Source organism: Chelonoidis abingdonii, chromosome 7 (genome assembly GCF_003597395.2).
Source record: "Chelonoidis abingdonii isolate Lonesome George chromosome 7, CheloAbing_2.0, whole genome shotgun sequence".
In the NCBI taxonomy this organism is placed as follows: Eukaryota; Metazoa; Chordata; order Testudines; family Testudinidae; genus Chelonoidis; species Chelonoidis abingdonii.
Window position 1 is genome coordinate 12185018 of NC_133775.1, and position 23218 is coordinate 12208235.

General features: G+C 47.2%; 1 protein-coding gene across 3 annotated transcripts in view; it reads right to left on the reverse strand.

Annotated features, from left to right (window-relative positions):
* Positions 1-23218, reverse strand: part of LRP8 (LDL receptor related protein 8) — a 307300-nt gene that overhangs the window by 25768 nt on the left and 258314 nt on the right. For 2 of the 3 annotated variants that reach the window (XR_012656228.1, XM_075067620.1), the window contains exons 6-10: positions 15689-15811; positions 15218-15340; positions 11798-11917; positions 11545-11670; positions 6903-7074 (exon numbers count right to left, since the gene is read on the reverse strand). Coding sequence is in view for 2 of the 3 variants with exons in the window: in XM_075067620.1 (XP_074923721.1) it covers positions 6903-7074; positions 11545-11670; positions 11798-11917; positions 15218-15340; positions 15689-15811 (664 nt within the window). In the remaining variant the exon portion in view is untranslated. The remainder of the gene's footprint in view (positions 1-6902; positions 7075-11544; positions 11671-11797; positions 11918-15217; positions 15341-15688; positions 15812-23218) is intronic. The other variant, XM_075067621.1, reaches the window with a different exon arrangement.

Below are 23218 nucleotides of genomic sequence, written 5' to 3' on the forward strand. Positions count from 1 at the left end.
CCAGTGCAGACAAGCAAGTTGAAAAGGTGCAGCCTTACATGGAGGAGGAAATGAGTTACGAAGAGATGAACTCTGGGCAACTTACTGAGCTAGGGCACAAACACAGCACGATTATCTCAGACTCCCTCACTGTTTCATTCCTCCCCTCTGCCTTTTGCTTATGGTCACCCCGTAGCTTTTTGGAGTGTAAGTACTTCGTGGCAGGGAGCTGTCACATTTCTTTGCTTTAAAGCTCTGTGCACACTTCATGTTTGACAGGATGGCCCTGATTCAGCAAAGCCTTTAATTTTAAGCATGTGACTTCACCAGGACTTAAGCACGTGCTAAAAGTTATGTGAATGCTTAAGTGAACTGATGAACAGAGATGGAGTTAAGCTCTTAGTTAAGCTTAAAGATAAACATGCACTGAAGTGTGTTGCTGAATTAGGACCTTTGTAATTAATAATAATTAAGGCTAAGATTATGTAACAGAGGTTGCAGAAGTCACGTAATCCATGACTTCCAGCGAGCTCTGTGACACTGGGGGCCCTGGTAGCTGACTGGCTGCTGTCAGCAGCATTGACCCAGCAGCCGCCCAGCCTCCATGGCAGCAGGGGATCCTCTCGCAGCTGACCAGCCGCGACTGGCAGCGACCTCTGAGCTCCCCAGCAGCTGTGCCGCTGCAAGCAGCCCCTGCCCCTCCCCGGTAATGGCGGAGGGACCCTGGAGCTCCCCAGCCACCATTGCTGGTAGGGGAACCCCCTGTAGTTGCTCAGCTGCCACTCCCTAAGCTCCCAGTAGCAATGGCAGAGGGAGCCTGGAGCTGCTCAGTGGCCAAGGGCCGGGGCCCCCTGCAGCTCCCTAGCCTCCACTGCTGGCAGCCCCCCCGTACCCCAGCTCCCCTGCCGTTGCAGGTGGCAGGGGACTGCCCCACAGCTCCCAGCCCTGCAGGGCAGTAGGGGGACCCCTCCCAGCAACTAGGCAATGGGGTCCCTGCAGCTCCCAGCTGCTGCAGGGGGTTGGGTGCTGGACCCACCTCCCTCCGCATTTTGTCAGGGATGTTTTTAGTAAAAAAGTCAGGGATGGGTCACGGCTTCTGTGATGTTTTGCCCTGGACCTGTCCATGACTTTTACTAAAAATACCCATGACAAAATCGTCGCCTTAATAATTTTTTATCTACAAATCACTTAGCAAAGGGATTCACCGTTCTGAGAGCTGGCAAAGAGGGTTAGACACTGATCCATTATCCAAGCCTGCTAGGGCACATTAATATCAGTAACAACTTCAAAATATCTTTAATAGAACGAACAAACAAACTTCAGCTGCACGCTCCATAAATATGCCAGTGGCACTCCTAAGAGAATGCAGTGAGGCTGCTTCTGCTCTGTTATGCCTGCGTCATTCTGGAGTAACTTCAGTGAAGTGAATCTACATGGAATTACTCTGGATTTGCACCAGGATAAGACTGGAATCTGGCCCTCTATGTGCTAGTTTTCTTGAAACAGGACCATTTAATATTGATCACAAGAATAATTTATTATATTTTTAAAATAGATACAACTACAAAATAATGGGTCATGACATTTTCCCTTGGACATTTGAAAATGTAGGGCCACTCATCCACTAACAGCCTATATTGCTGAGTAACCTGGCCCAAGGTAATGAGAAGAGAAGCCAAGTGCTGCCGGAGTACAACTCTGGCACAGAGACTTGGAAACAAATTAATGTCAAGAGGCAGAAAGCTTTAAAGTCTTGGTTTTGCTTGCAGCCATCCCAGCCTCTGCTACAATAAACTACACAGGATCAGGTTGGGTTAATACTTTGGATAACTGACTTTCAAAGGAAGGCCCGGGTGATACAACAGTAGTTCCTAGTGAGTCAGGAGCCGGCCCTCTTAGCCAATACTGAATGCAAGGCACAGGGAGGTACTTCTAGAGGATGTAAAAATATATTTCTGACCTCATTTATCGCCCCTATTGAAGAGCCCATAGCATTTTTGTAAGACAAGAGTTAACTCCTGTGTCCTGCCCTAATTCCAACTTGGGTGTTTACATTCTGCCTATCAGTAATTTCCCCCACAGTTACAACTGGAAACAGTATTTTGTTAACTTCCTGTCCCAAACTGTTGTGCAGTCTCAGGGTGCTTTCACGCTCAACGTGGCTGCACTGCAGCAGCGAGCACACTGATATATATCCACATGTACATGGTTCAGAAAATGCTTTGGGATCCTTCAGAATGAAAGGTTTCAGAGTAGCAGCCGTGTTAGTCTGTATCCGTAAAAAGAACAGGACTACTTGTGGCACCTTAGAGACTAACAAATTTATTTGAGCATAAGCTTTCGTGGGCTACAGCCCACTTCATCGGATGCATAGAATGGAACATATAAGAAGAGTATATATATATACATACAGAGAAGATGCCATACCTGCTCTAAGAGGCTAATTAATTAAGATGACCTGTTATCAGCAGGAAAAAAAAGTTTGTAGTGATAATCAAGATGGTCAATTACAGACAGTTGACAAGAGGTGTAAGGATAGTTAACATAAGGAAATAGATTCAAGTAGTGTAATGGGAATGGCAGTATTCAGCAACCTTAATCAAGTCAGCATTTAGGGTGTCTTCAAGTTCTAGGAATCACTGTGCTTGGACGCCTAGTAAATATTGTCTGTGTACATGGATTTATGGGACTGGGTAAGTAAGAGGTCATTTGAGTACATATAGAAAGGCAACAATACCAGCACAGAGCCTTGGGTAAACCACTGGTTTGTCTTTTCCACATGCTAACTCTGTCTTCCATGTGCACTTGGAAACATCTGTTATGGAGAAGGTCAGTGATGTTGACGACCTATGCTGGGAGTGCTCTTGACAATTTGACTGAGAGTCCCATGCACCAGACCACGTCATATGCTGCTGTCAGGTCCAGAAATATGGCTCCTGTCTTCAGGTTTTTCTGAAAACCATTTTCGAAGAATGTTTTCAAAACTAGCACTTGATTGAAGGTGCTCTGACCTGTCCAAAAGCCTGCTTGCTTAATGCTGAGCACTAATTCCACTTCTGGGAGGTATGCTGGAGAATGAGATGCTCCGGCACCTTGAATGGCACAGACAACGGGGATATCAGTTGAGAACTTGCAACATTTTGTGGCTCTTTCCCCAGTTTCAGGAGAGCAATGACTTTTGACATGCACAATGTCTTTGGCAGTCACTCTTTGTGAAGAACTGCACCAGTCACTGATAAACATGAGTCCTGAGGTGCTTTAAAAACTCTAGCAATATGTTGTCATAGCCAGGAGCAGTGCCACAAGTACTATCACTTACGATTTAGTCTAACTGTGGCTGTGAATGACTCTGTGTTGCTGAGTCTCTGACAACTGGCAGCTTGGTTTGGTATGCCAGGTGGTTGGCTTAGGGGTGGTGGTTGCTCAGCTTTGTCGAGACAGCAAATCAAATTCCAACATTTCCAGCTGAAGTGAATGATGTCTAGATTTCGAGTAGTTTTCCCATTGTGCCTGTCTAGCAGCCTCCAGTGACTTGATTACGTGATCAGCAACATCTGGATCAGCAGAGGATCCCTACTGACCAAGCAGTTTAGTTCCATTCAGCATGAAGGCACAGCATGTAGACTGGACGGTGGTTGTGCAATATGGATGCACAGGCAGCTTTGAAGATGGCTCCTCAGAATCGACTGAAAACTTCGTAGACCAGGATGATGCATGATGGTATGGAGATGACACTTTTCTAGAGCATTTGTGTACTTCTTCTAGTCTGCCTTCCTGAAGTTCTATCTTGGTTTGCCAAAGGATCTAATGATTGGGAGTTGTAGGCCAATGTGGATAATGGAAGGTCTGTGTGGGAGGTCTTTCAAGATGAGACATAATGCAGGTTGGGAGTGACCATCCATGGATGACACCCAGCATAAATCAGGAGAGCATTTTCTTGCCAGTAATTTTTTGCTATACCACTTGTTTATATCCTGCTATGACATCTCATATTAATTACAGATTACAGTTCCCTGTAGAATGTGGCAGGTGGAGTTCTGCTCCATCACTGATGGGGCACCAAGGTCTTTTGCATGAACACTATTCAGTATCAATGCAGACATATCTTAAAACAGAAGAGTTAACAGCTAATAGGTGATTATGACACAACATCTCATTATGAAGAAGATCTTCAGCTTGTGGAAAAGCTAACACAAACAGGAGTAAAAGAGACAAATGTCCTGCTGCTTGGACAGAGAACAAACTCTTGATGTAGCCATGAGAAGGGCATGGGTACCCATCTGAACTCTGGAGGTATTCGCTGCCAGTGTGCTTCAGAAGTAGCAGTGTGTGTTAAATAATTCTCTGTGTATGAATGTGTAACCCTTACCCACCCCGGATACATGTTTTCTAGAATGCCAGACTTTCAGAGTGAAATCCCAGCGTCCACCCCAACCATCTTCCTATTTTCACTGCCCCAGAGTGCTCACAGGGCTATTTACATACCTGGCTAGCCACGTCATTACCGCATCACAGCTTGGGCAAATTTCCCTACCCCTGGAATCTGAGCTACTGCAGCCTACAGACACCCTGTAGCTCTGTTACTTAATGAAACTAGTAAACCTCCCTCTGATCATTAGCTGAAAACCAGAACAAATCACTATAGATGCTGCAATAGGGTGCAATACCAATGCAAATCAGAGTGCACACAAGGGAAGTTTGGTGCATAAATTAAATGCAGCTGCACTTTTTGATTAAACACACTACTAGCAAACGAATCTGGATACTGTGTTCCAGTGACACACAGACTCATGCTTTCAGCAAGTGCCTGTTACATAATATGGGGATGGGTGCCATAAAAACACCTGGGGAGGGGGAGAGAGTGGAAAAAAATATGGTACTGTTTAAGGCACTGGACCAGAGTTTAGGAGACATGACTTTGTGGATCTGCCACAGATTTCCTGTGCAAGGTTGGGCAAGTCCCTTATGGCTGTATTCGCAATGGGGACATAAGCGATGCGAAGCTGAATGTTGCAGCACCTGCAACATTTTAGGTGCCCTGCTGCTTAGTGGAATTCACAACCTCAAGTTAGGCACCCACTCAAGCTTCCCATACAATGTATGGGAGAGTTAGGCACCTAAGAATGGGATTCACAAGAGCCAGCAAGCTGAGTGGGGAGCTGTGTAAACTAGCCATAGGAAATACTGTGGGGAAGGGGTGTGGCCTAAGCCCTGCCCCTCAAAGGGAGTTAGATGCCTAATTTCAGGCCTCCCTCTGCTCAAATCCACAACTGTAAACCTTCTTCTGCATCACAAGCACATAACTCTGTATGAAATACTTTAAATATTCACTGAAGCAGGGACTGGAACCTGGGTCTCCCAGGGAACTGCTCTAATCACTGGACTACATAGTTGTTTTCACACCCTCTCTGGCCCAGTTAATGGTTAAGTATTTCATATACAATGGAGCAGCTTCAGCAGGAGAGACTGGGAGAGACTCATTCCAGGAGGTGGAATAGCCCTGGAAGGTGGGAGACCTGGGTTTGTGTGCCTGATCCACATCAGGGAGAGAAGACATTTGAACTCAGCCCTCCCACATCCTAGGTAAGTGCTCTAACCACTAGACCATTGGGAGAAGAGTCTGTGGTACTGTCACCAAGTTTCATGCAGGATCTGATCTGTTAGGTGTGTTCTGAGCACACCCAAAGGATTGGGTCCCACTGGTGGAAGAGGTGGGGAAACGCCACATTTGTGAAATCTGCAGAGGCTCAGGTGTGAGGCGCCATGTTCCTCAGTCCTGTCAGGCCTTAGGTGGCTGTACACGTGTCCACAAGCACAAATATGGGCATCTAGGGATTTTATTGGTGGAAACGTAGGCACATCCGGGCTTAGGCAGCAGCTGAGCAGTGGTTTTGTGAATGTCAATGTTGCCTAAATGTTGGACTTAGGCGGTTAACGTGTCAGTTAGGTACCGAAATCCCATTTGAGAACATACCCCTTAGTCTCTGTGCATTCCCCATCTGTAAAATGATGATAATGACACTTCCTTTCTCCTGTGGAAGTAGAGAAAGAACTGACAGGGATTTGCAGGGGATCTTAATGCATGACAGTTTCTGTTAGCAAGAGTCAGGCTCGCTGTAACCCTAATAACGTGAGATTTGTAGAAGCGAGGATGGTGTGAGGCGAGTGGAAAAGAACTGTGGGAGAAGTTGTTTTTCGACCTTGTGTAGATAATACGAAACGTAGACTGGAGTCTCTTAAGTGAGAAGAACAAGATATCAGGATGACCTATGTATAAACAAAATGCAGCTGTTGCTTATTATTGTCTGTAACAAAAATATAAATGCTGCTGTAATTGTTTACCTGTTGAGAGACCTGTCTAGAAGGGGAGACCCTATGTCCTAGTGCACTCTCCCGGCTGTAGCTGCTAAACAGAATAAAGTATCCGACTCTGCTGCATCCAAACAAAAAGCGAGAACTGAGTTTTTCTCCGACACTCCCATTATTTGCCTGTCAGATGTATTAGACAGTAACCTCTTTGGGGCACATCCTGTCTCTAAGTTTTTGTGCAGCATATAGTACAGAGAGGCCATGATTTCAGCTAGGGTCTCTAAACACTATTGTAATACAAATTTATAACAACTACTCAGATAATAGGCATGCAAACTTGCAGAGCTATCTGTTGGAACCACAAAAATGCTCTTGTATTCTCAAATCAGGTAACTGATCATGTGCCTGCACATTTTTGTAGGCCCACTGAAAATCTGGGCCACCATGTACAACCAAATAAAAAGAGAGACACTCTGTGGTCCTATGGATGGATGCTGCTCATCATGCCACTGTTCAATAGAATGGGGGCATCCTTACAGATCATCCTTATTATCAGTAGCATAAAATGAACTATACTATGTGTACCAGAACCCATACCTGCCCTGGCCCATTACCTGTATATCCTTCTGTAGAACAAATCACACCAGTATATCCTGTTTGTTGCCACCTCCACATCCAAAGCCACCACATTCTTCAGCATGGGGATGATGCGAGCGTAGTCCCTTTTCACCAGATCGATCTTGCGCACCTCGTGGCGGTTGGTGAAGATCAGGTATGGACTCTTGCCTATCACAGAAAACAAACAGGCGGGGCTTTTATTTTACCAGCTGACTTGACAGCAGAAGTCTAAGTGCCACATCCAGCTCTCATTATGCAGGGCATAACGTTGAGGGTGATCTCACTGAAGCCAATGGAATCATGCTGCCTGCTTATTTGCAGTTATATCCTGTGAGGGCGTTTCGGTGTACCAGGAGCAAATGTCACTATTTCCCGGGGGGGGAGCTGTTACATCAGAACATGAGCAGTCTGAGCAGCAGCAGCAGCTTGCCAGAGCAGCAGCAACATTTGTTCTTATTCTGCCCCACTTGCTAAGAAGTCACAAGTGAAACACAGAGGGGTTTCTTCACTCTATCAGGGGTCATCGGGAACCTTTCAGAAGTGGTGTGCCGAGTCTTCATTTATTCACTCTAATTTAAGGTTTTGCATGCCAGTAATACATTTTAACGTTTTTAGGAGGTCTCTTTCTATGAATCTGTAATATATAACTAAACTATTGTTGTAGGTAAAGTAAATAAGGGTTTTAAAATGTTTAAGAAGCTTTATTTAAAATTAAATTAAAATGCAGAACCACCCCCCCAGACCAGTGGTCGGGACCCAGGCAGTGTGAGTGCCACTGAAAGTCAGCTCGTGTGCCGCCTTCGGCATGTGTTCCATAGGTTACCTACAGCTGCTCTATATGATACATTTTTAACTCTAAGGTGAAGGGCCTGATTCTGGTTGCTCATGCCTGGATGAGCTAGGGGGCTGGAAGGAAGCATCCCCCCCCAGCTTGTGGAGGGGGCAGTCAGAGGCCTCCTCGGGGTTGCATTGCCTGAGTACAAAGGGCAGAGGGATTGTAGCGGGGTGGTCACCCGCTCCTGCCCTAAGGGGTTTTAAACAGCCCTGGAGGAGGGCTGTGGAAGGGCAAGATGCCTGGGCTGATTGGGAGGAAGCAGGCTCAGCTGGGGACATGCCCCAGTCAGGGCCCAGCTGGCCCTATAAAGGCTTGAGCCAGGAGCTCAAGCAGAAAGTCTCTCTCTGTGCTCAGAGAGAGGAGGGCCTGGCTGCAGGGGGCTTAGCCCGGTATCTGGAGTGGAGCAGGGCTGGGGAAAGGCCAAGGGAGCTGGGGAGCTCTGGCCTAGGAAAGCCCCAGGCTGCAGGCCTGGTAAGGCCTATTAGGTACTGGGTTGCAGGGGCAGCCCACGGGTAGTCAGAGGCAGCAGGTCCAAACCCCTTTGCCTGTGTTGAGTGACTTATACTGCAGTCCATGCCAGTGAACAGGGGCTAGATGGAGACTGGGCAGCAGCCAAGACTGAGATGAAGTGGGATTCCCCTGGGAGGGGGAGACCCAGAACTGTGGGGGTACTTCCAGGGGGACAGCACCCAGTTAAAGGGGCACCGGGGGCCTGGGAGGGATATGGGGGCCAAGCTGTGGCAGATCACCAGCCTGCAGAGGATGCTCCAGGCTGGAAATCAAGCTAATTCCCTGAGAGAGCAGCAGGAGACGCTGCAGGGGTGAGTCCCGCACCTTTACAAGGACATTAGTGCCATGTCTAAGTAGATGGGGCCATGCCTAGTCACTGGAGACTGGCTCTGCAGATAGCACATCTGGCACCTCCTAACAGGAGGGATGGGGGCACACTTAAGTGTGCCCCAGCAGAGCGCTTGGACTCACTCAGCTGGTGTTTGTCCTTCGCAGGCATGAAGCCTCTGGCCCCAACAGCTCATGTCAAATGTAATGGTATCCACCTCTACTGGGGTTGTGGTACTAAGGCCACAGGCCAGCCCAGAGATTCTAGGAGGAGATGTCAAATTGATTTTTCTTATGACAAACTCAGGAGAGATGGAAGCACATTATCTGTGTTGTTTTCCTCAGGAAAAACTGTATGCATCTCCGCTTCCTTTGTGATGGAGTACTTACTCAGGCAACCTCCCATTGCAGGGTGTGTAGGTATGATAAAGGGATGAGCACTGCTCGTAAGGACCGGGAGATGTGTGCAGTCAGTGACCCTCAAACCAGCAGATGTGGTGAATAATTCTGCATATTTTCAATGTGTTGACCTTTGACCCATGACCTCAGCTCAGGGGATCAGGTAAATAAATGTTTATCTTAGAAAAAGCGAAGATACTTGCTAAATTAGTGCAAGTTAAACTAAAGCTATCATGCAAGCAGGAGTAATCGAAGAAATTAAAAGTTCATTTTAAAATGGGCTTTTCAGTGAGCCTGAAGTGTAGTATTCAGATTGAGGCTACTGGTAGTAACAGTATACGGTCACATTAGGTCTAGCAAGAATTAACCTAAGTAAGTAATCTTGGGTCAGAAGATTTAGCCATATACATCTTCTGATAAACTGTCTTGACTCCTTAACTTCTATCTGCACGAATGTGTACAATTGTCAGAGCCCCCAAAATAGGTAGCAGGCATCACAGATATGGACAAAAGGCCAAAACCTAATCAAATATGGTCTTAGAAATAGGTGGGTGTAAGCAGAGGAGGATTAAACTTTGGTGGGCCCTGGGCCAGAGCAAATGGGGGGCCCCAACCCGCTCTGCCTGCAGTCCTGCCCCCATTCCGCCTCTTCTGCCTCCAGCCCTGCCCATGGCCCCCCCATTCTGTCCCTTCCCCGTATATCCCAGCCCCATTCCACCCACATTCCACTACCACCCCCCACTACAGTCCCCTGTTTGCTCCTTTCTGTTCTGCTCCCACTGCAACCCGAAGACTGGAGAAGCTCTGTCCCCTTGCCACGGCCTAGGGCCACTGTGGGAAGTAAGAGCTCCCCAAGCCCTCAGACCGTGGCAGGGAGCTAGAGTTCCTCCAGTCTCAGGGCTGCAGATGGGGTCCCCACACTGGGACTTTCCCTGCCACCTGGCGCTGCTACTGGGGAGCGAGGTCGGGGTGCAGGGGCTTCCCCTGCCCCACCTGCCCAGCAGTCCTGCCAGGGAGTGGGGTCGGGGCATGCAGGTGCCCATTTTTCCAGGGCCCCTGGACACAGACCCCATCATCCCAGTGGCTAATATGCCACTGGGTGCAAGGAGTAGAGTAAGGTCATAAAAGAGGCTCAAACCCAACCCTCAGCAGGAGTGACAACCTTAATGCTTAATCTCATCCTAAAGGGAACCCAAATTCATGACTATACCTGATGAGAAGTCTCTGTTACTCTTGTTTTTCTAGTTCTGAGAGTTTTGTTTCTATTGATCACAGTATTAATAAAACTCATAAAGTCTCTGTGTGTGTGTCACCAAGCGTCATCATAATTAATCTCTATGTAGTCCCCAAAGAACAAACCGATTAGTGACAAGTTCATTCTGCACCTCAAATTAATCATCAGAATACAAGTGGGAGCTTTGCTTGAGTAAGGACTGCATGATTTAGCCCAATGTCTCCTGTTTTCACCGGTGAGAGGTCACTGCCTAAAAGACTTGAACTGAGGGGAAAATACTTAAGGAAAGAGTGAGTTTATTGAGTTACCCAGCTCCTACTTGGAGGCAGAGGCACCTGCACCATGTGGTATGTATGGGACAGAGGGAACATTGGAAAGGGACAAAAGAGCTGTACAGGAGGAAGCTGAACAAAGGTTCCAATTGGAGTTCGAAAAATGTGAGCCTCCCCTTCACCCCCCAAGCTTAAGGGGCTCTCCCAGCAGCCACGCTGGCTTTACAGCTGCCCTGCAGAGACCCTGAGGGGGCTGGAATTTCTGAGCAGGCAGCAGAAGGGTGGGTCCTAGGACAACCCTTAGGTGGCAACTCCAGCTGCCCCCAGAGAGTGCAAGGAAGGGCCCGACCTGTACATAAAGTCTGCCAGACATGCTGACTTTAAGGACTTTTTACATACAGTATAGTAGGTATAATAAGAAAACTTATCTGGAATTCCCAGGACAAAACTTTACTGAGCCAGCTCCCCCAGGAAATGTCTCCCCCAAAGGCCAATCCCTTCCATGAAATGATATTCAATGTGGCTGATCCTAGACCTTTTATAATATAACTTTCCAGCTCCCTGATATTAGCATATTTTCTTTTGCAGTGAGCTGGGACCTTTGTTTCTTCTAGAGCAAGTGAGCTGCTGCTCTGTTCTTTTTGAGATTTGTGTAAGAGTTTGGGGAGCGGCGGGGGATGGGCCTGCTGGAAGGGCTGGCTAATCCACCTATTTTTAATTGTGTTCCTTTTTTTCTTATTATTACTTAATTTTTGCTGCACTGTTCTTAAGTCAAGAGACTTTCCTTTTTAGTCTCAGCTTCAAACTGCCAACTGCTGACTGTAATCTTGAGCTGCACACACACTGCTAAAATATTCTGATCTGCATGATGAGTGGAGTTGTTGCCTTGGAACACATCTGCTGTCACTGTAGCAGTTTTGTATAGTTTTAAATGACTCCATTTGGCTTTTAATTTTCCTTTTGTCTCCTTTCCCCCAGCCATTGGCCCAGGGACCCATATTTCTTTATAACGCTCATACTGCTGGGTCAGTCGGGTTTGAGTGCTTGCCGGGTTGCCTTACCTACGGCTTTGCAGTTCTTAGACAGGGTGTCCATCTCGTATCCCTCGTAGCATTCACATTTGTAGTCCCCCTTGTAATTAATGCAGATCTGGCTACAAGCGTCTGGATTCTCACATTCATCTATGTCTGAAAGGAGCGTTTGAAACCCATCAATAACTTGAAATTAAACCATCTGTGATGGAGCAATGCTGGAGTGACTATAATTACGTCTCTGTACAGTGAAACAAGAGACTGCCGTTTGCATGTAAATTACCTCCACACGTTTTTTTATCCAGAAGCTTGTATCCGGGAGGGCATTCACATTCATAACCGATCTTCAAGTCTTTGCATATGTGTGAGCACCCACCGTTGTTGATCGAGCATTCATTTTGTTCTAAGAGAGGCATACAGATTATTTAGGATAAAGGATGGTTTTTAATCACAAGACTGAGTACATCAAAAGGAGGTTGAGGTACCCAGAAATGTTTCAGTAGCTACCAGCTGCTGGTGATCCGGAGCTGGCAGTATAGAGCACACTAGTGACTTCACAAATAGAAAACACCCACCAAAATTCTCTCTCTCTAACATTTTAAAGTCCCTTTGGACTAGAAACCAGTGGCCTAAAATGTTTATGCAAATCAGAGACCCTGGGGATATTGTACAAAATTCTTGGGTTCGCAGTTCCCAGCCAGTCCTAAGTCTTTTGCTTCCACGCATTAACTGTCAAGGGGCCTGAGAATTATCCCCACTTGACTGCCCCCTCTCCCTATTCTGGTGGCACATACCAAACTGTTTCCTTGAGCTGTAATAATCTATTCCAGGAGAGTCGTCTGATCCAACAGTCCCAGCTCACTGGGGAGGGTCTATGTGGTATTAGATAGTCCCATCTACTACACTAGGGCAATCTATGCTGAGAGAGCCCCAGAATATACTCAGGTACAGTCCTTTGGAGCTATTCCCACCTAACACTGATGTACAGTCCGTACACGGTTGCCAGCTAACAGGGAGCTGTGGACAGTGTGACTGCTGACAGCCTAATCTAACTCACGTCTACAGTCCATGTAGTGATAGTCCCATCTAAGACCAAAACGCTATCTCATCAAACGCTGTTTTTCCCCCTTCTGCTGAAATTGAAAGAGTAGAATTATTGCATCCTCGTAACTATAACGGGAGAGAGGTTGAGGAAGGTTGTTTTCTTGCCAGAAATAACATTTTTCGTGTTGTTCCAATTAACCTATACGAGGTGAAGAGAAACGTCCTCCTCTGTCTAGGATTGCTGATGCAGATGATGTGGGAGTTCTGGGCCATAGTGGTTCATCGGGGCATGCAGCCCCCATCAGCTTGAAGCTTTAATGTAATATACAGTCAGATATATTTATTTATTTTTACTTCTTGCTTTCTTGGATACCATTGTGTAGCAGCACAGCAGAACCATTAAACCAGTACCCTTGGAAGAAAATAAAAACAACAACAAGCCAATTAACGCCAATGGGCTAGGAAAACACTGCGCCAGAAGAGACAGCGTCTTGGCTGTAGCATGCTTCCACTTTCCTAACAAAGAAGTACGCACGTTATTAATAGCAGCAAGATCACTAGGCTCTGAGTAGCTGTCCACAGAGTCATATTGTGTGCCATAGCTGTTCTTTGACATTTAGTAAATGGATATTGCCTTTTACTATCCTTATATTGGCCTCTAGCCTATTAGACTGCGCGCGCGCACGCACACATACACACACACACACTTCAAAATGCTACAGGTTATTGTAACTTAAACAAGGATTTGCATGTTAATCACACGTCTGGTTACAGGGGTGCTTTGTAGCATGGATATAAAAACAGAACTTGGGCTCTGGTTCTCTCACTGCAGCTCTTAACATAGACCTAGAAGTAGGCCAAGTGTAGACACTACTCGGCTCAATTTTCTATTATGGAAGAGCAGCCAATTACAAACGGGGGCCACATATCCACCTGACAATTTAAACAAGATGACTAATAAAACTCTGCATTGTTTGGTGCCTTTCTGAGGATCTCGAAGTGCTATGGAGAGGTTGCTAAGTACACTTAGGCCCTGTTTTACAGATAGGGAAACTGAGGCAGGCAGTGGTTAAATGACTTGCTCAAGGTCACACAGTGACTCAGTCACTGGAATATAACCTGTCTCTCCTGACTCCCACTTCCCAGGTCTAATTACCTGCATGTTGCTGGCGGCACCCTTTATGTCGCACCATGCGGGTGCCACTCTGGAGGGTGCCGGAGCTAGTTCCCTCCGGATACTGCTCAGGAGAAGCTTCCGTCACTGGTGCATGTGGCGAGCACACACATTTAATATGGAATGGACATGAGGAAGCACTCAGAGAAGAACAGCAATGTTAAATCACAGTCTCCCAAGCATACACTCACAGACTCCTCTGTGCTGAGTCAGGTGTGCATGAAAGGTGTAATGCATCCATGTTCATGGGCTGATGATGTTGGGTGCAGGTGGAGCCCCTATGAGATCCCCCTGTAGTTTCCCCCATCTCTCTGTTTGGGTTGATACGGCATGACAGGCGGCACAAGTGGCATTGCTCGCCTTTGTCAGCTCTGGGATAAAGTACAAAAGTCAGCGCTAGAACTTCAGACCTTGGTCTGGGTCATGTTTCCCTATTTCTGAATCAGGATTTGAAAGAAAAAAAAAATTCCTATATGTGAAATATTTTCTCACTCGGTTACATTTTCTGAAGTAGCCTTTTTGGACTAACAATCTTTGAGGCCAGATTATTGCTGGTTCCATGCAGGTGTGCAAGGGTGGAAGGGAAGAGCGCAAGTAGCCTGTCCCATACACCTTTGCATACAAGCCAGCCACAATCACAGTCCTTGCACTGCCTGAGTGCTCCAAACTAGTGCTGCTGCTGGCAGTATTCTCCTAAAAGGATGGGTGAAAGGCTCAAGGAGTCCTCCAGGAAGAATGGAACTTCTCTTTGCTGGTGTGGTTTGGATTCTCTTGACCTTCTAACAATGTCTATGCAGCAAACAGGTGCTTGTCAGAGATGTGCTTGTATGGCTTCTGTGATTTTCACTAACTTGGAATCCAAAGTAATTTTATACAGAGGGAATTTTTATCAGGCTCATCTGACACCACCATGCCCTTAATCCCTAATGAAAACCTCAATAACATAGAATCATAGAACTGGAAGGGACCTCAAGAGGTCATCTAGTCCAGTCCCCTGCATGTAGAATATGGAACATGTAGAAACTGGAAATGGGAAACACCCATAGAACTCACCTATCTGATATAATACTCAGAAAGCACTTTCTATCTTTTAAAGCATTTTACAAACACTAATTAACCCACACACCAGTAATTATCTGGTGTCAGGGGGATTAGAATTTATGAGTTCCTTGCTCCTGGTCCTGTGCTCAGATCACACATCCCTCCATGAAGATCAAGTGCGTTTCTTGGTGGAGGAGAGTGGAGCCTCTGAGCAAACCTCCAGTCATGCCTGTGCAAGCCCAAAGACCTAAAAAAGCCAGAGAGCCCAATTCTGCTTCCATTTATATCAGTGCAATGGGTACAGTGTGTGCAGAGAGAGAGAGAGAGAGGCGGAGTGCAGCTAGGAATGGCATTAGCAGCCACATGTTATTCTGCTAGTCATGAGCACCAGAGAGAGAAGAGGTTAACACAGCAGTAGTAAGAGGAAAGAGGCGTGTACTGTACCACATTCTTTCACAGGCTCGTCAGACCCGTCCCTGCAGTCTCTATGTGAATCGCACACTTTGACTCCATCAATGCACTCTCCATTTTTACACTGAAACTTCCTGGGGCTTTCACACGTGGACTCTGTTGTGTTGGGCAAGAGAGGAAAGCAACTAAATTAGCTTAGGGTCATGAGCTTCAAGAGGTTAAAATTAGCAGTAATGAGATGGTGTTAAGCAAAAGACTATTTGGACTGAACATCATGCAGGATTATTTTTTCTTCCGAAGAGTGAGGTCTATTAGGACTTTGGAAAAGTTCCGACAGAAGCCCCATTAAAAATGCTCTATAAGGAACAACCCTGCATTGCCCTGGGGAGATGGATTAGGCAAGCTAATAGGTTTTTTAAATCTCCTGGGCCTAGAATGCTCTGACTGAGCCGGACTTCTTGTTGTACCATACACTGGAGCGTAAGGTGCATTGACTATACGTACCGTTAATGCAGCCTGCCTCATCGCTGTTGTCAGGACAGTCGTGCACCTTGTTGCACTGCTTTGCTCCATGGATACAAGTCCCATCCCCACACTGGAACTCATCAGGGCGGCAGGTCACCAGACCTTTAAAATGACACCATCAAACTGTTAACCAGTATGGATTTTAAATGGCTTCATACAATAGCCTTTAACTGCATAAAATAGACTCTTTATTTGGCTTATTAAACTGTACCTAACATGAATGCTCCCTGGGCTCCTGTACCCAATTTAAAACACAAATTATATGTACGGTTACCAGATAGCAACTGTGAAAAACCGGGACAGGGGTGGGGGGCTAATAGGCACCTATGTAAGAAAAGTCCCAAAAAACGGGACTGTCCCTTTAAAAACGGGACATCTGGTCACCCTAATTATATGTAGAGTTCAGTGTGTCTATTAAAGGGCTCAACAGAAACTCAGTAACTCTTTCTCTGTGCAGGGAGCTTTTAAGAGTTAACAAACCTGGGCTCTGTGAGACCAACAGGGGGTGAGGGCGCATCACTGAGAATGTCCTGCCTTTAGCCCTTAGATGTTTAAAAAATGGCAGCTGAGGTGCTCCAGTTGATCTTATGGCAGAGCACGGGGCGTGAAATGGGTCTTTAAGGTTAGCCAGGACCTTGCCTCAGCTTTTTATTTATTTTAGATTTTAAAAAGATTTTTTTAAAAATACATTTTGAAACACGTCCAGCCTGAGGTCATGGGCCAAATTCATCCCTGGTGTAACTCCACAAAAGTCAATGCAGGGACCAATCCAGGACTGGAGATATGATTGTCAGAGACGCTGAGTGCTCAAAACTCAAACTGAAGACCAAACGGAGCTGTAAGAACTCAGCTGAGGGCCAAGCTCTGTGCTAAGTTACAGTCGGAAAACATCTTGGCAGACTCAGACAATGTGTCAAGCCTGGAGCTAATTTTCCTGGTCAGGTTATTACTGACTCAAAACAGGTCTTCATAACAGAAACATTAAGAAACCCTCCTGTTACAGAGGGCTAGATTCACAAGGGGGATTTGGGCCTGGTAACACTCAGTGCTACAATGCTTAACTTTTGGGCACCCCGCTGCCTAGTGAAATTCACAACCCTGAGTTAGGTGCTCAGGGTCCCTACACAATGCTGGGGGAGAGTCAGGCGCCTGAGAAAGGCATTCACAGAAACCACCACACTGAGCTGCAAGAACTAGTTAGTAGGAAATGCTGAGGAAGGAGTGGGGTCTAAGCCCTCCCCCTCAAAGGGAATTAGGAGCCTAACTCCACCAGAGGGAGACGTCTCCATCCACTTGGAATTCACAACTCTGAACCTTTTCCTGGAGTTAGGCCCTAAGTCAAATCAGTCCTTTCTTGCAAAAAACCCAGGGGGAGGTGGAGGAAATAGTGGTGGCCCCCTTATGCTCAAAAGACTAGGGGTTAGAGCACTCACCTGGGATGTCAGAAACCAGGGATCAAGTCCCTGATCCAAATCACACAGGGTAGGGACATGAACCTGGGTCTCCCACAACATCCCAGATGAGGGCAACTAACTGCTGGGCTGTAGTGCACAAAGGGTGAGTGGCACCACTGCCTCCTCTGTGAGTTAAGCATGCCCTGATGAGATCCTGCAGGCAAGGCAGGTGGGAGAATGACTGATTTGAAACTCCCACCAGGGCTGAGCATGAGCTAGAACACCAAGCTACTTGGTGGTCAGGACTTACTTATGTGTCGGTGTGCATGGCCACTGGCAGAAATGTAGGTGCCCTAGGGACATCAGGCACCTATATAATTAGGCAGCAGCTGAGTGTGGTTTTGTGAATGGCAGTGGCACCTAAATGCTGAACTTAGGCACCTAAAGGGACAGGTAGACAACTACGTCCCCCTTGTGAATCCAGCCCAGAGCCTCTACCTGAAGCAATGCCTTCCTCAGGTTATGTTAAACAAATGGCCTCCATAGCTGGGACTCTCATTTATATTGACAACGAATAAGGCTACGATTAAGTCACGGAGGTCGTGAAAGTCATGGAATCCATGATTTCCAGCAATCTCTGTGACTTCAGCAGTGTCCTCTGCTGCCCATCGGGGCTGGGAGCTGCGGAGGCCACCAGAGGCGGTGGGGAACCCCCAGCTCCCAGGCCCCGTGGGCCCCTGGAACTGCAGGCAGTGGGGGTACCCTGCAGCTCCCAGCCCCCATGGGCAGCAGGGGACCCCCCAATCTGCAGGTGGCAGGTGTACCCCACAACTCCCAGCTGCTGCAGGTGACTCCTAGCCCCTGCGCAGCTGCTTCACTTCAGGTAGTGTGGGAACCTGCAGATCCCATTTTGTCCTAGATATTTTTAGTAAAAATCAGACTAAAAATATCCATGACAAAATGTTAGCTGTAACAATGAGTACAGAAGCTCTACAGATGCTTAAGGGGAGCAGCCACCAGTTTGATTGCAAAGGAGATCTACGGCTCCCTGGGTATGTTACACACTACAGTTCAGAGGAGACCATCTTCCAAATGTTTCCTCAACATTCTATTAAAGTAGCAAACCATTTGAAAGTCTTTACTGCTGTGTTTCTCCTTTGGGGGCTAAAGCCGAGTTTTACATGACAGAAAATCGTTGCTGCTGACTAGCTATAGAAGGTCAGAGCTGATGCTAATTCATGTAATCCAAAGCCACATGGTAGCATTTCCTTGACAATTTCACAAACTGTCTCTGAAAACAGAAATCATGGCTTCTTTTTCGAGTACCTGCTCATGTCCATTCCAATTAGGTGTGCGCACGCTGTGTGCACGATTCTCGGAAGGCTTTTCCTTTAGCGGTACCCGTCGGGTTGGCTGTGGAGCCCCCTGGGGTGGCGCCTTTATGGCAGCGTATATAGGTCCCTGCTGACCTGCTTCCTGCTCAGTTCCTTCTTACCACCCATGATGGTTATTGGACCAGCTCGGTCTTGCATATTGCAAGTGCCTACTTACAGGTCTTTCTTCAAATAGTTGTTGTAAATAGTTGTGAATAGTCACCCATTAGTGTTAATTAGTTGAATAGTACTTAGCTGGAAGATCTTCCCCGATTCCCCTTCCCCCGGACTGGGGCATGCCTCGGTCCCAGGGCTTTAAGCCCTATGAGAAGTGCCTGTAGCCTATGCCAGGGGCGATCCGCACGAAACCTGCCACAAGTGCCTCGGGGAGGGCCATCAGGCTGATAGATGCAAGATTTGCAGTGGTTTTAAGTCCAGAACAAAGAAGGAGATAGACTCTCGCCTGAAGCGCCTCCTAATAAAATCTACACTTTGCCCACAGCCTTGATGTGCAGCACACCGGCAGCACTGAGGAAGGACTCGGGTAAGGAGCATCGGCACCGCTCCCCGGCCCCAAGGCCCAGCTCCACTTTGTGGCACCATTCACAATCGCCGGTGCTGCATAATCTTTGATTATCAGCAGGCAAGTATGCCCAGTGGTCTGTGATGGGATGTTAGATGGGGTGGGATCTGAATTACTACAGAGAATTCTTTCCTGGGTGCTGGCTGGTGAGTCTTGCCCACATGCTCAGGGTTTAACTGATCGCCATATTTGGGGTCGGGAAGGAATTTTCCTCCAGGGCAGATTGGCAGAGGTCCTGGAGGTTTCGCGCGTTCCTTTGCAGCATGGGGCATGGGTCACTTGCTGGAGGATTCTCTGCAGCTTGAGGTCTTCAAACCACAATTTGAGGACTTCAATAACTCAGACATAGGTTAGGGGTTTGTTACAGAAGTGGATGGGTGAGATTCTGTGGCCTGCATTGTGCAGGAGGTCAGACTAGATGATCATAATTGTCCCTTCTGACCTTAAAGTCTATGAGTCTATGAGTCTATAAGATGAAGAAGGTGGACAAGAGCCTCCAGCATGGCACACTAGTGGGGTGTGTCCTGTGTTGGGATACCCCAAACCTGGCCCGCAAGTCCTGCAGCTGTCGACTCCAGCCGTCCCGGGGGCCATCGAGTCCGGTGCGGGTGGACTCTCTGGTGCTGGAGGACTTGGAGGGAGAAGACCTCGATCCTCCCTCCACACTGGACACATTTGAAGCGGCACGGGATCTGATTGCCATGACGGCTCAATCCCCGGGCCCACTGGCATGTGCCTCGGCACTGCCACCTATCATGGCGCCAACATCAACAGCTCTGACAACAACGGCACTGATGGCAGCACTGACCCCCATTATCGCCCGGGGAATCTACACCCTTGCTCCCCAGAGGAAACCCCTCAAGCCTCAGCCTCCACTGCGCTGCTACTCGGGGAGCACGAGGCAGGATTTCAATAGAAGGAGGGGCAGGAACAACAGGAGGAGGCCATCGAGATCTTCCTCTGACCAGGGCCACAGTTTGTCCAAACAGCCTCCTGGCCCTACGCCTAATTTTTGAAGGTGTGCCCAACGACAAGCCCCAGTCCATCTCCTGGATCCTTCTCCCTGCTTTGCGAACCATCTGTTCCACTTCTACTGTGCCTGCGTACAGATTACATCAGATTGCTGGGTACTAAGCACGGTAGAGATGGGATAGTCTATCCAATTCTGTTCCCTTCTGCCCTCCCATCCCCCTACCTTGTTCCTCTTCAGGGACCCCTCTAACGAGCAACTCCTTTTACAGGAGGTAAAATCACTTGTCGCTCTCAGGGCAATAGAGGAGGTTCCTTAGGAGTTCAGAGGAAAAGAGTTCTACTCCCAATACTTCCTCATCCCCAAGGCCAAGTGTGGGCTCAGACCTATTCTAGAGCTGTGAGACCTCAACATATTCATAAAGAAAATGAAGTTTCACATGGTCTCCCTGGTCTCCACCATTCCTTCCCAAGATCCAGGGGATTGGTACATCGCCCTTGACTTGAAGGACATGTACTTCTGGACATCTTCCAGAGGTGCGGCTTTCCCCACTGGGACCTATTCGCGACATGGAGCAACGGGAAGTGTCAAGTGTTTCTGCTCCTTCCTGAACCAGAGCCCAGGTTCTATCGCAGATGTGTTTCACCTGTCATGGGCGAATCAACAGCTCTATGCGTTTTCATCCTTCCCTCTCATACACAGGGTTCTCTTCAAAGTCCAGCTGGATGGGTCCTCATTGATCCTCATAGCACCGGCGTGGCCCCGCCAACATTGGTTCACCATGCTGTTGGACTCATCAGTGGACAGGCCTGCAGCCCTTCCCTTGTTCCCAGACCTCATTACACAAGACCACAGCAGGATACGACATCCGACCCTGGAGTCCCTCCACCTCACAGCGTGGAAGCTCCATGGTTAAACCAGTCTCTACTTCAGTTCAGGGAGTCCTTCTCCGAAGCAGGAAGCCCTCTACTCTTGCCACTTACCTCGCCAAGTGGAAGCAGTTCTCGATTTGGTCTATGCAGAAAGGTACTCCTCCACCACAAGCCCTGATCCTGTTTATTTTGGACTACCTGCTCGACTTGAAATGGTAGGGGTTGGCGACCTCTTTGATCAGGGTACAGTTGGCAGCCATCTCTGCCTTTCACCCAGGGGTAAAGGGTAGGTCAGCCTTTGGAAACCCGATGGCAGGCCACTTCCTCAAGGGGCTGGATAGACTGTATCCTCAGGTGAGGCAGCATCTTCCTCCTTGGGACCTCAATCTAGTCCTTGCCAGGCTTATGTCCCCTTGTTTGAGCCCATGGCGACATGTTTCTTGCTCTACCTATCTTGGAAGGTAGCTTTCCTCATGGCCATCACTTCAGCCAGAAGGGTCTCTGAATTCAAGGCGCTGACATCTGAACCCCCTTACACTGTCTTTTATAAAGACAAGGTGCAAGTATGCCCACACCCTGTGTTTCTCCCTAAAGCAGTCTTTCAATTCCTAGAAATCAGGACATTTTCCTACCTGTGTTTTTTCCCAAGCCGCATGCCAATAACAGAGACCACATGCTTCATTCATTGGACGTGAGATGTGCCCTGGCTTTCTATATTGAGCGCACAAAGCCGTTTCGGAAGTCCCCAATGCTCTTCATCACTGTCGCAGTGAGGATGAAAGGGCTTCTCATCTCCTCCCAATGCATATCATCCTGGATCATGTCATGCATCAGGACTTGCTATGACTTGGCCAAGATTCTGGTCCCAACATTGACGGTGCCCTCTACAAGAGCTCAAGCGTCATCTGCCACTTTCCTAGGTCAAATGCCCATTCAGGATATATGCAGGGCAGCCACACAGTCCTCTATCCATATGTTCACCTCGCATTACACAATTTCCCAATAGTCCAGAGATGACGCAGCATTTGGCAGGGCAGTGCTGCAATCTATGACCAGATGAACTCTGACCCCTCCTCCAAAAGTATGGCTTGGGAGTCACCTGATTGGAATGGACATGAGCAAGCACTCGAAGAAGAACAACAGTTACGAGAGGCAAGTAACCATTTGTTTTGGATACCCCAAAAAGAGCCAAGAGACATTAAGTGAACTAGCAGTAAGTATCATAAAGTCCAAGCCATGACACAGTGTTATTCTCCACAGCATCATACAGGATGCAAAATACAGATTTAGGATGACTTCAGTTGACTGAACTCTATCATGTACAGAATTGCTGCATGACATTTTATATAGCAATGACAACTGCAACACCTGTGGAGGTGTGGGGGAAACCCAGCATTTATAAATACAGTGTAACAAAATAAATGCTGTGAGGTGGCTTTGTCCCCTCCTGCCCCTGGAAAGAAGTCAAATCCACCCTGTAAATGCACGAAGATAAACCTTTTGCAAAAAACCCTAAGGCAAAAAGCTTTCCCAAGTAATAAACAGTGTCCTAGGAGCCACAGCTTTGTCACCATCAAATTCCAGAAACTAAGTAACTGTGAGACAGGTAAGTGGATGGGAGACCTCAAAAGCAACATCTATGGACCTACCGGATCATCAGTTTCATTTTCTTATTGGTGGCACTCCTTCCTCTAACTCAGCAGTGAAGCAATTTTCCAACCCAATCCTACACTTATTCAAGTTAGTGCGATTTTTGTCACTCAGTTCAACTAGAGGAGGCCTGCAGTTTATCAAGTAATTTGGGACCCTCAAGATGAAAGGCTCTATGCACCTTGAATATATTTATTTATTATTAGTAGTAATATTAGTAACAATAAGACTCCCAAATGTAGGTTTAATTAAAAAACATTAATTTTAACCAAACTTACTATAAAGAGAAATGTTTCCATTTTTAAAAAAATGAAATCAATCTGTAGGAAACCCAAACCCAATATTGTACAGCTACATGAGAATTTGAGGGGAAAATTGTTAACACCAGTTTAGTATCTTTATCCAAGCAGAATGGACAGCAACATGCATAAGTACCAATGCCAGATGGTGCAAAGACTTAGTATGGAAAAAATACTTCTGCAGTTTGAAAAGTACAGTGAGCAGATTAATTAACCAGAAGTTTGAAAAGTGTTCTGATTTTCACAGGTGCTGATCACCTGTACCTCCAGCTGATGCACTGGGAACTGCACGTGCTTAGTGCCTCTGAAATACAGCCACTGAGGGCGTCACATTTGGCATCCAACTTTGCTGACAATTTTGGCTAAGA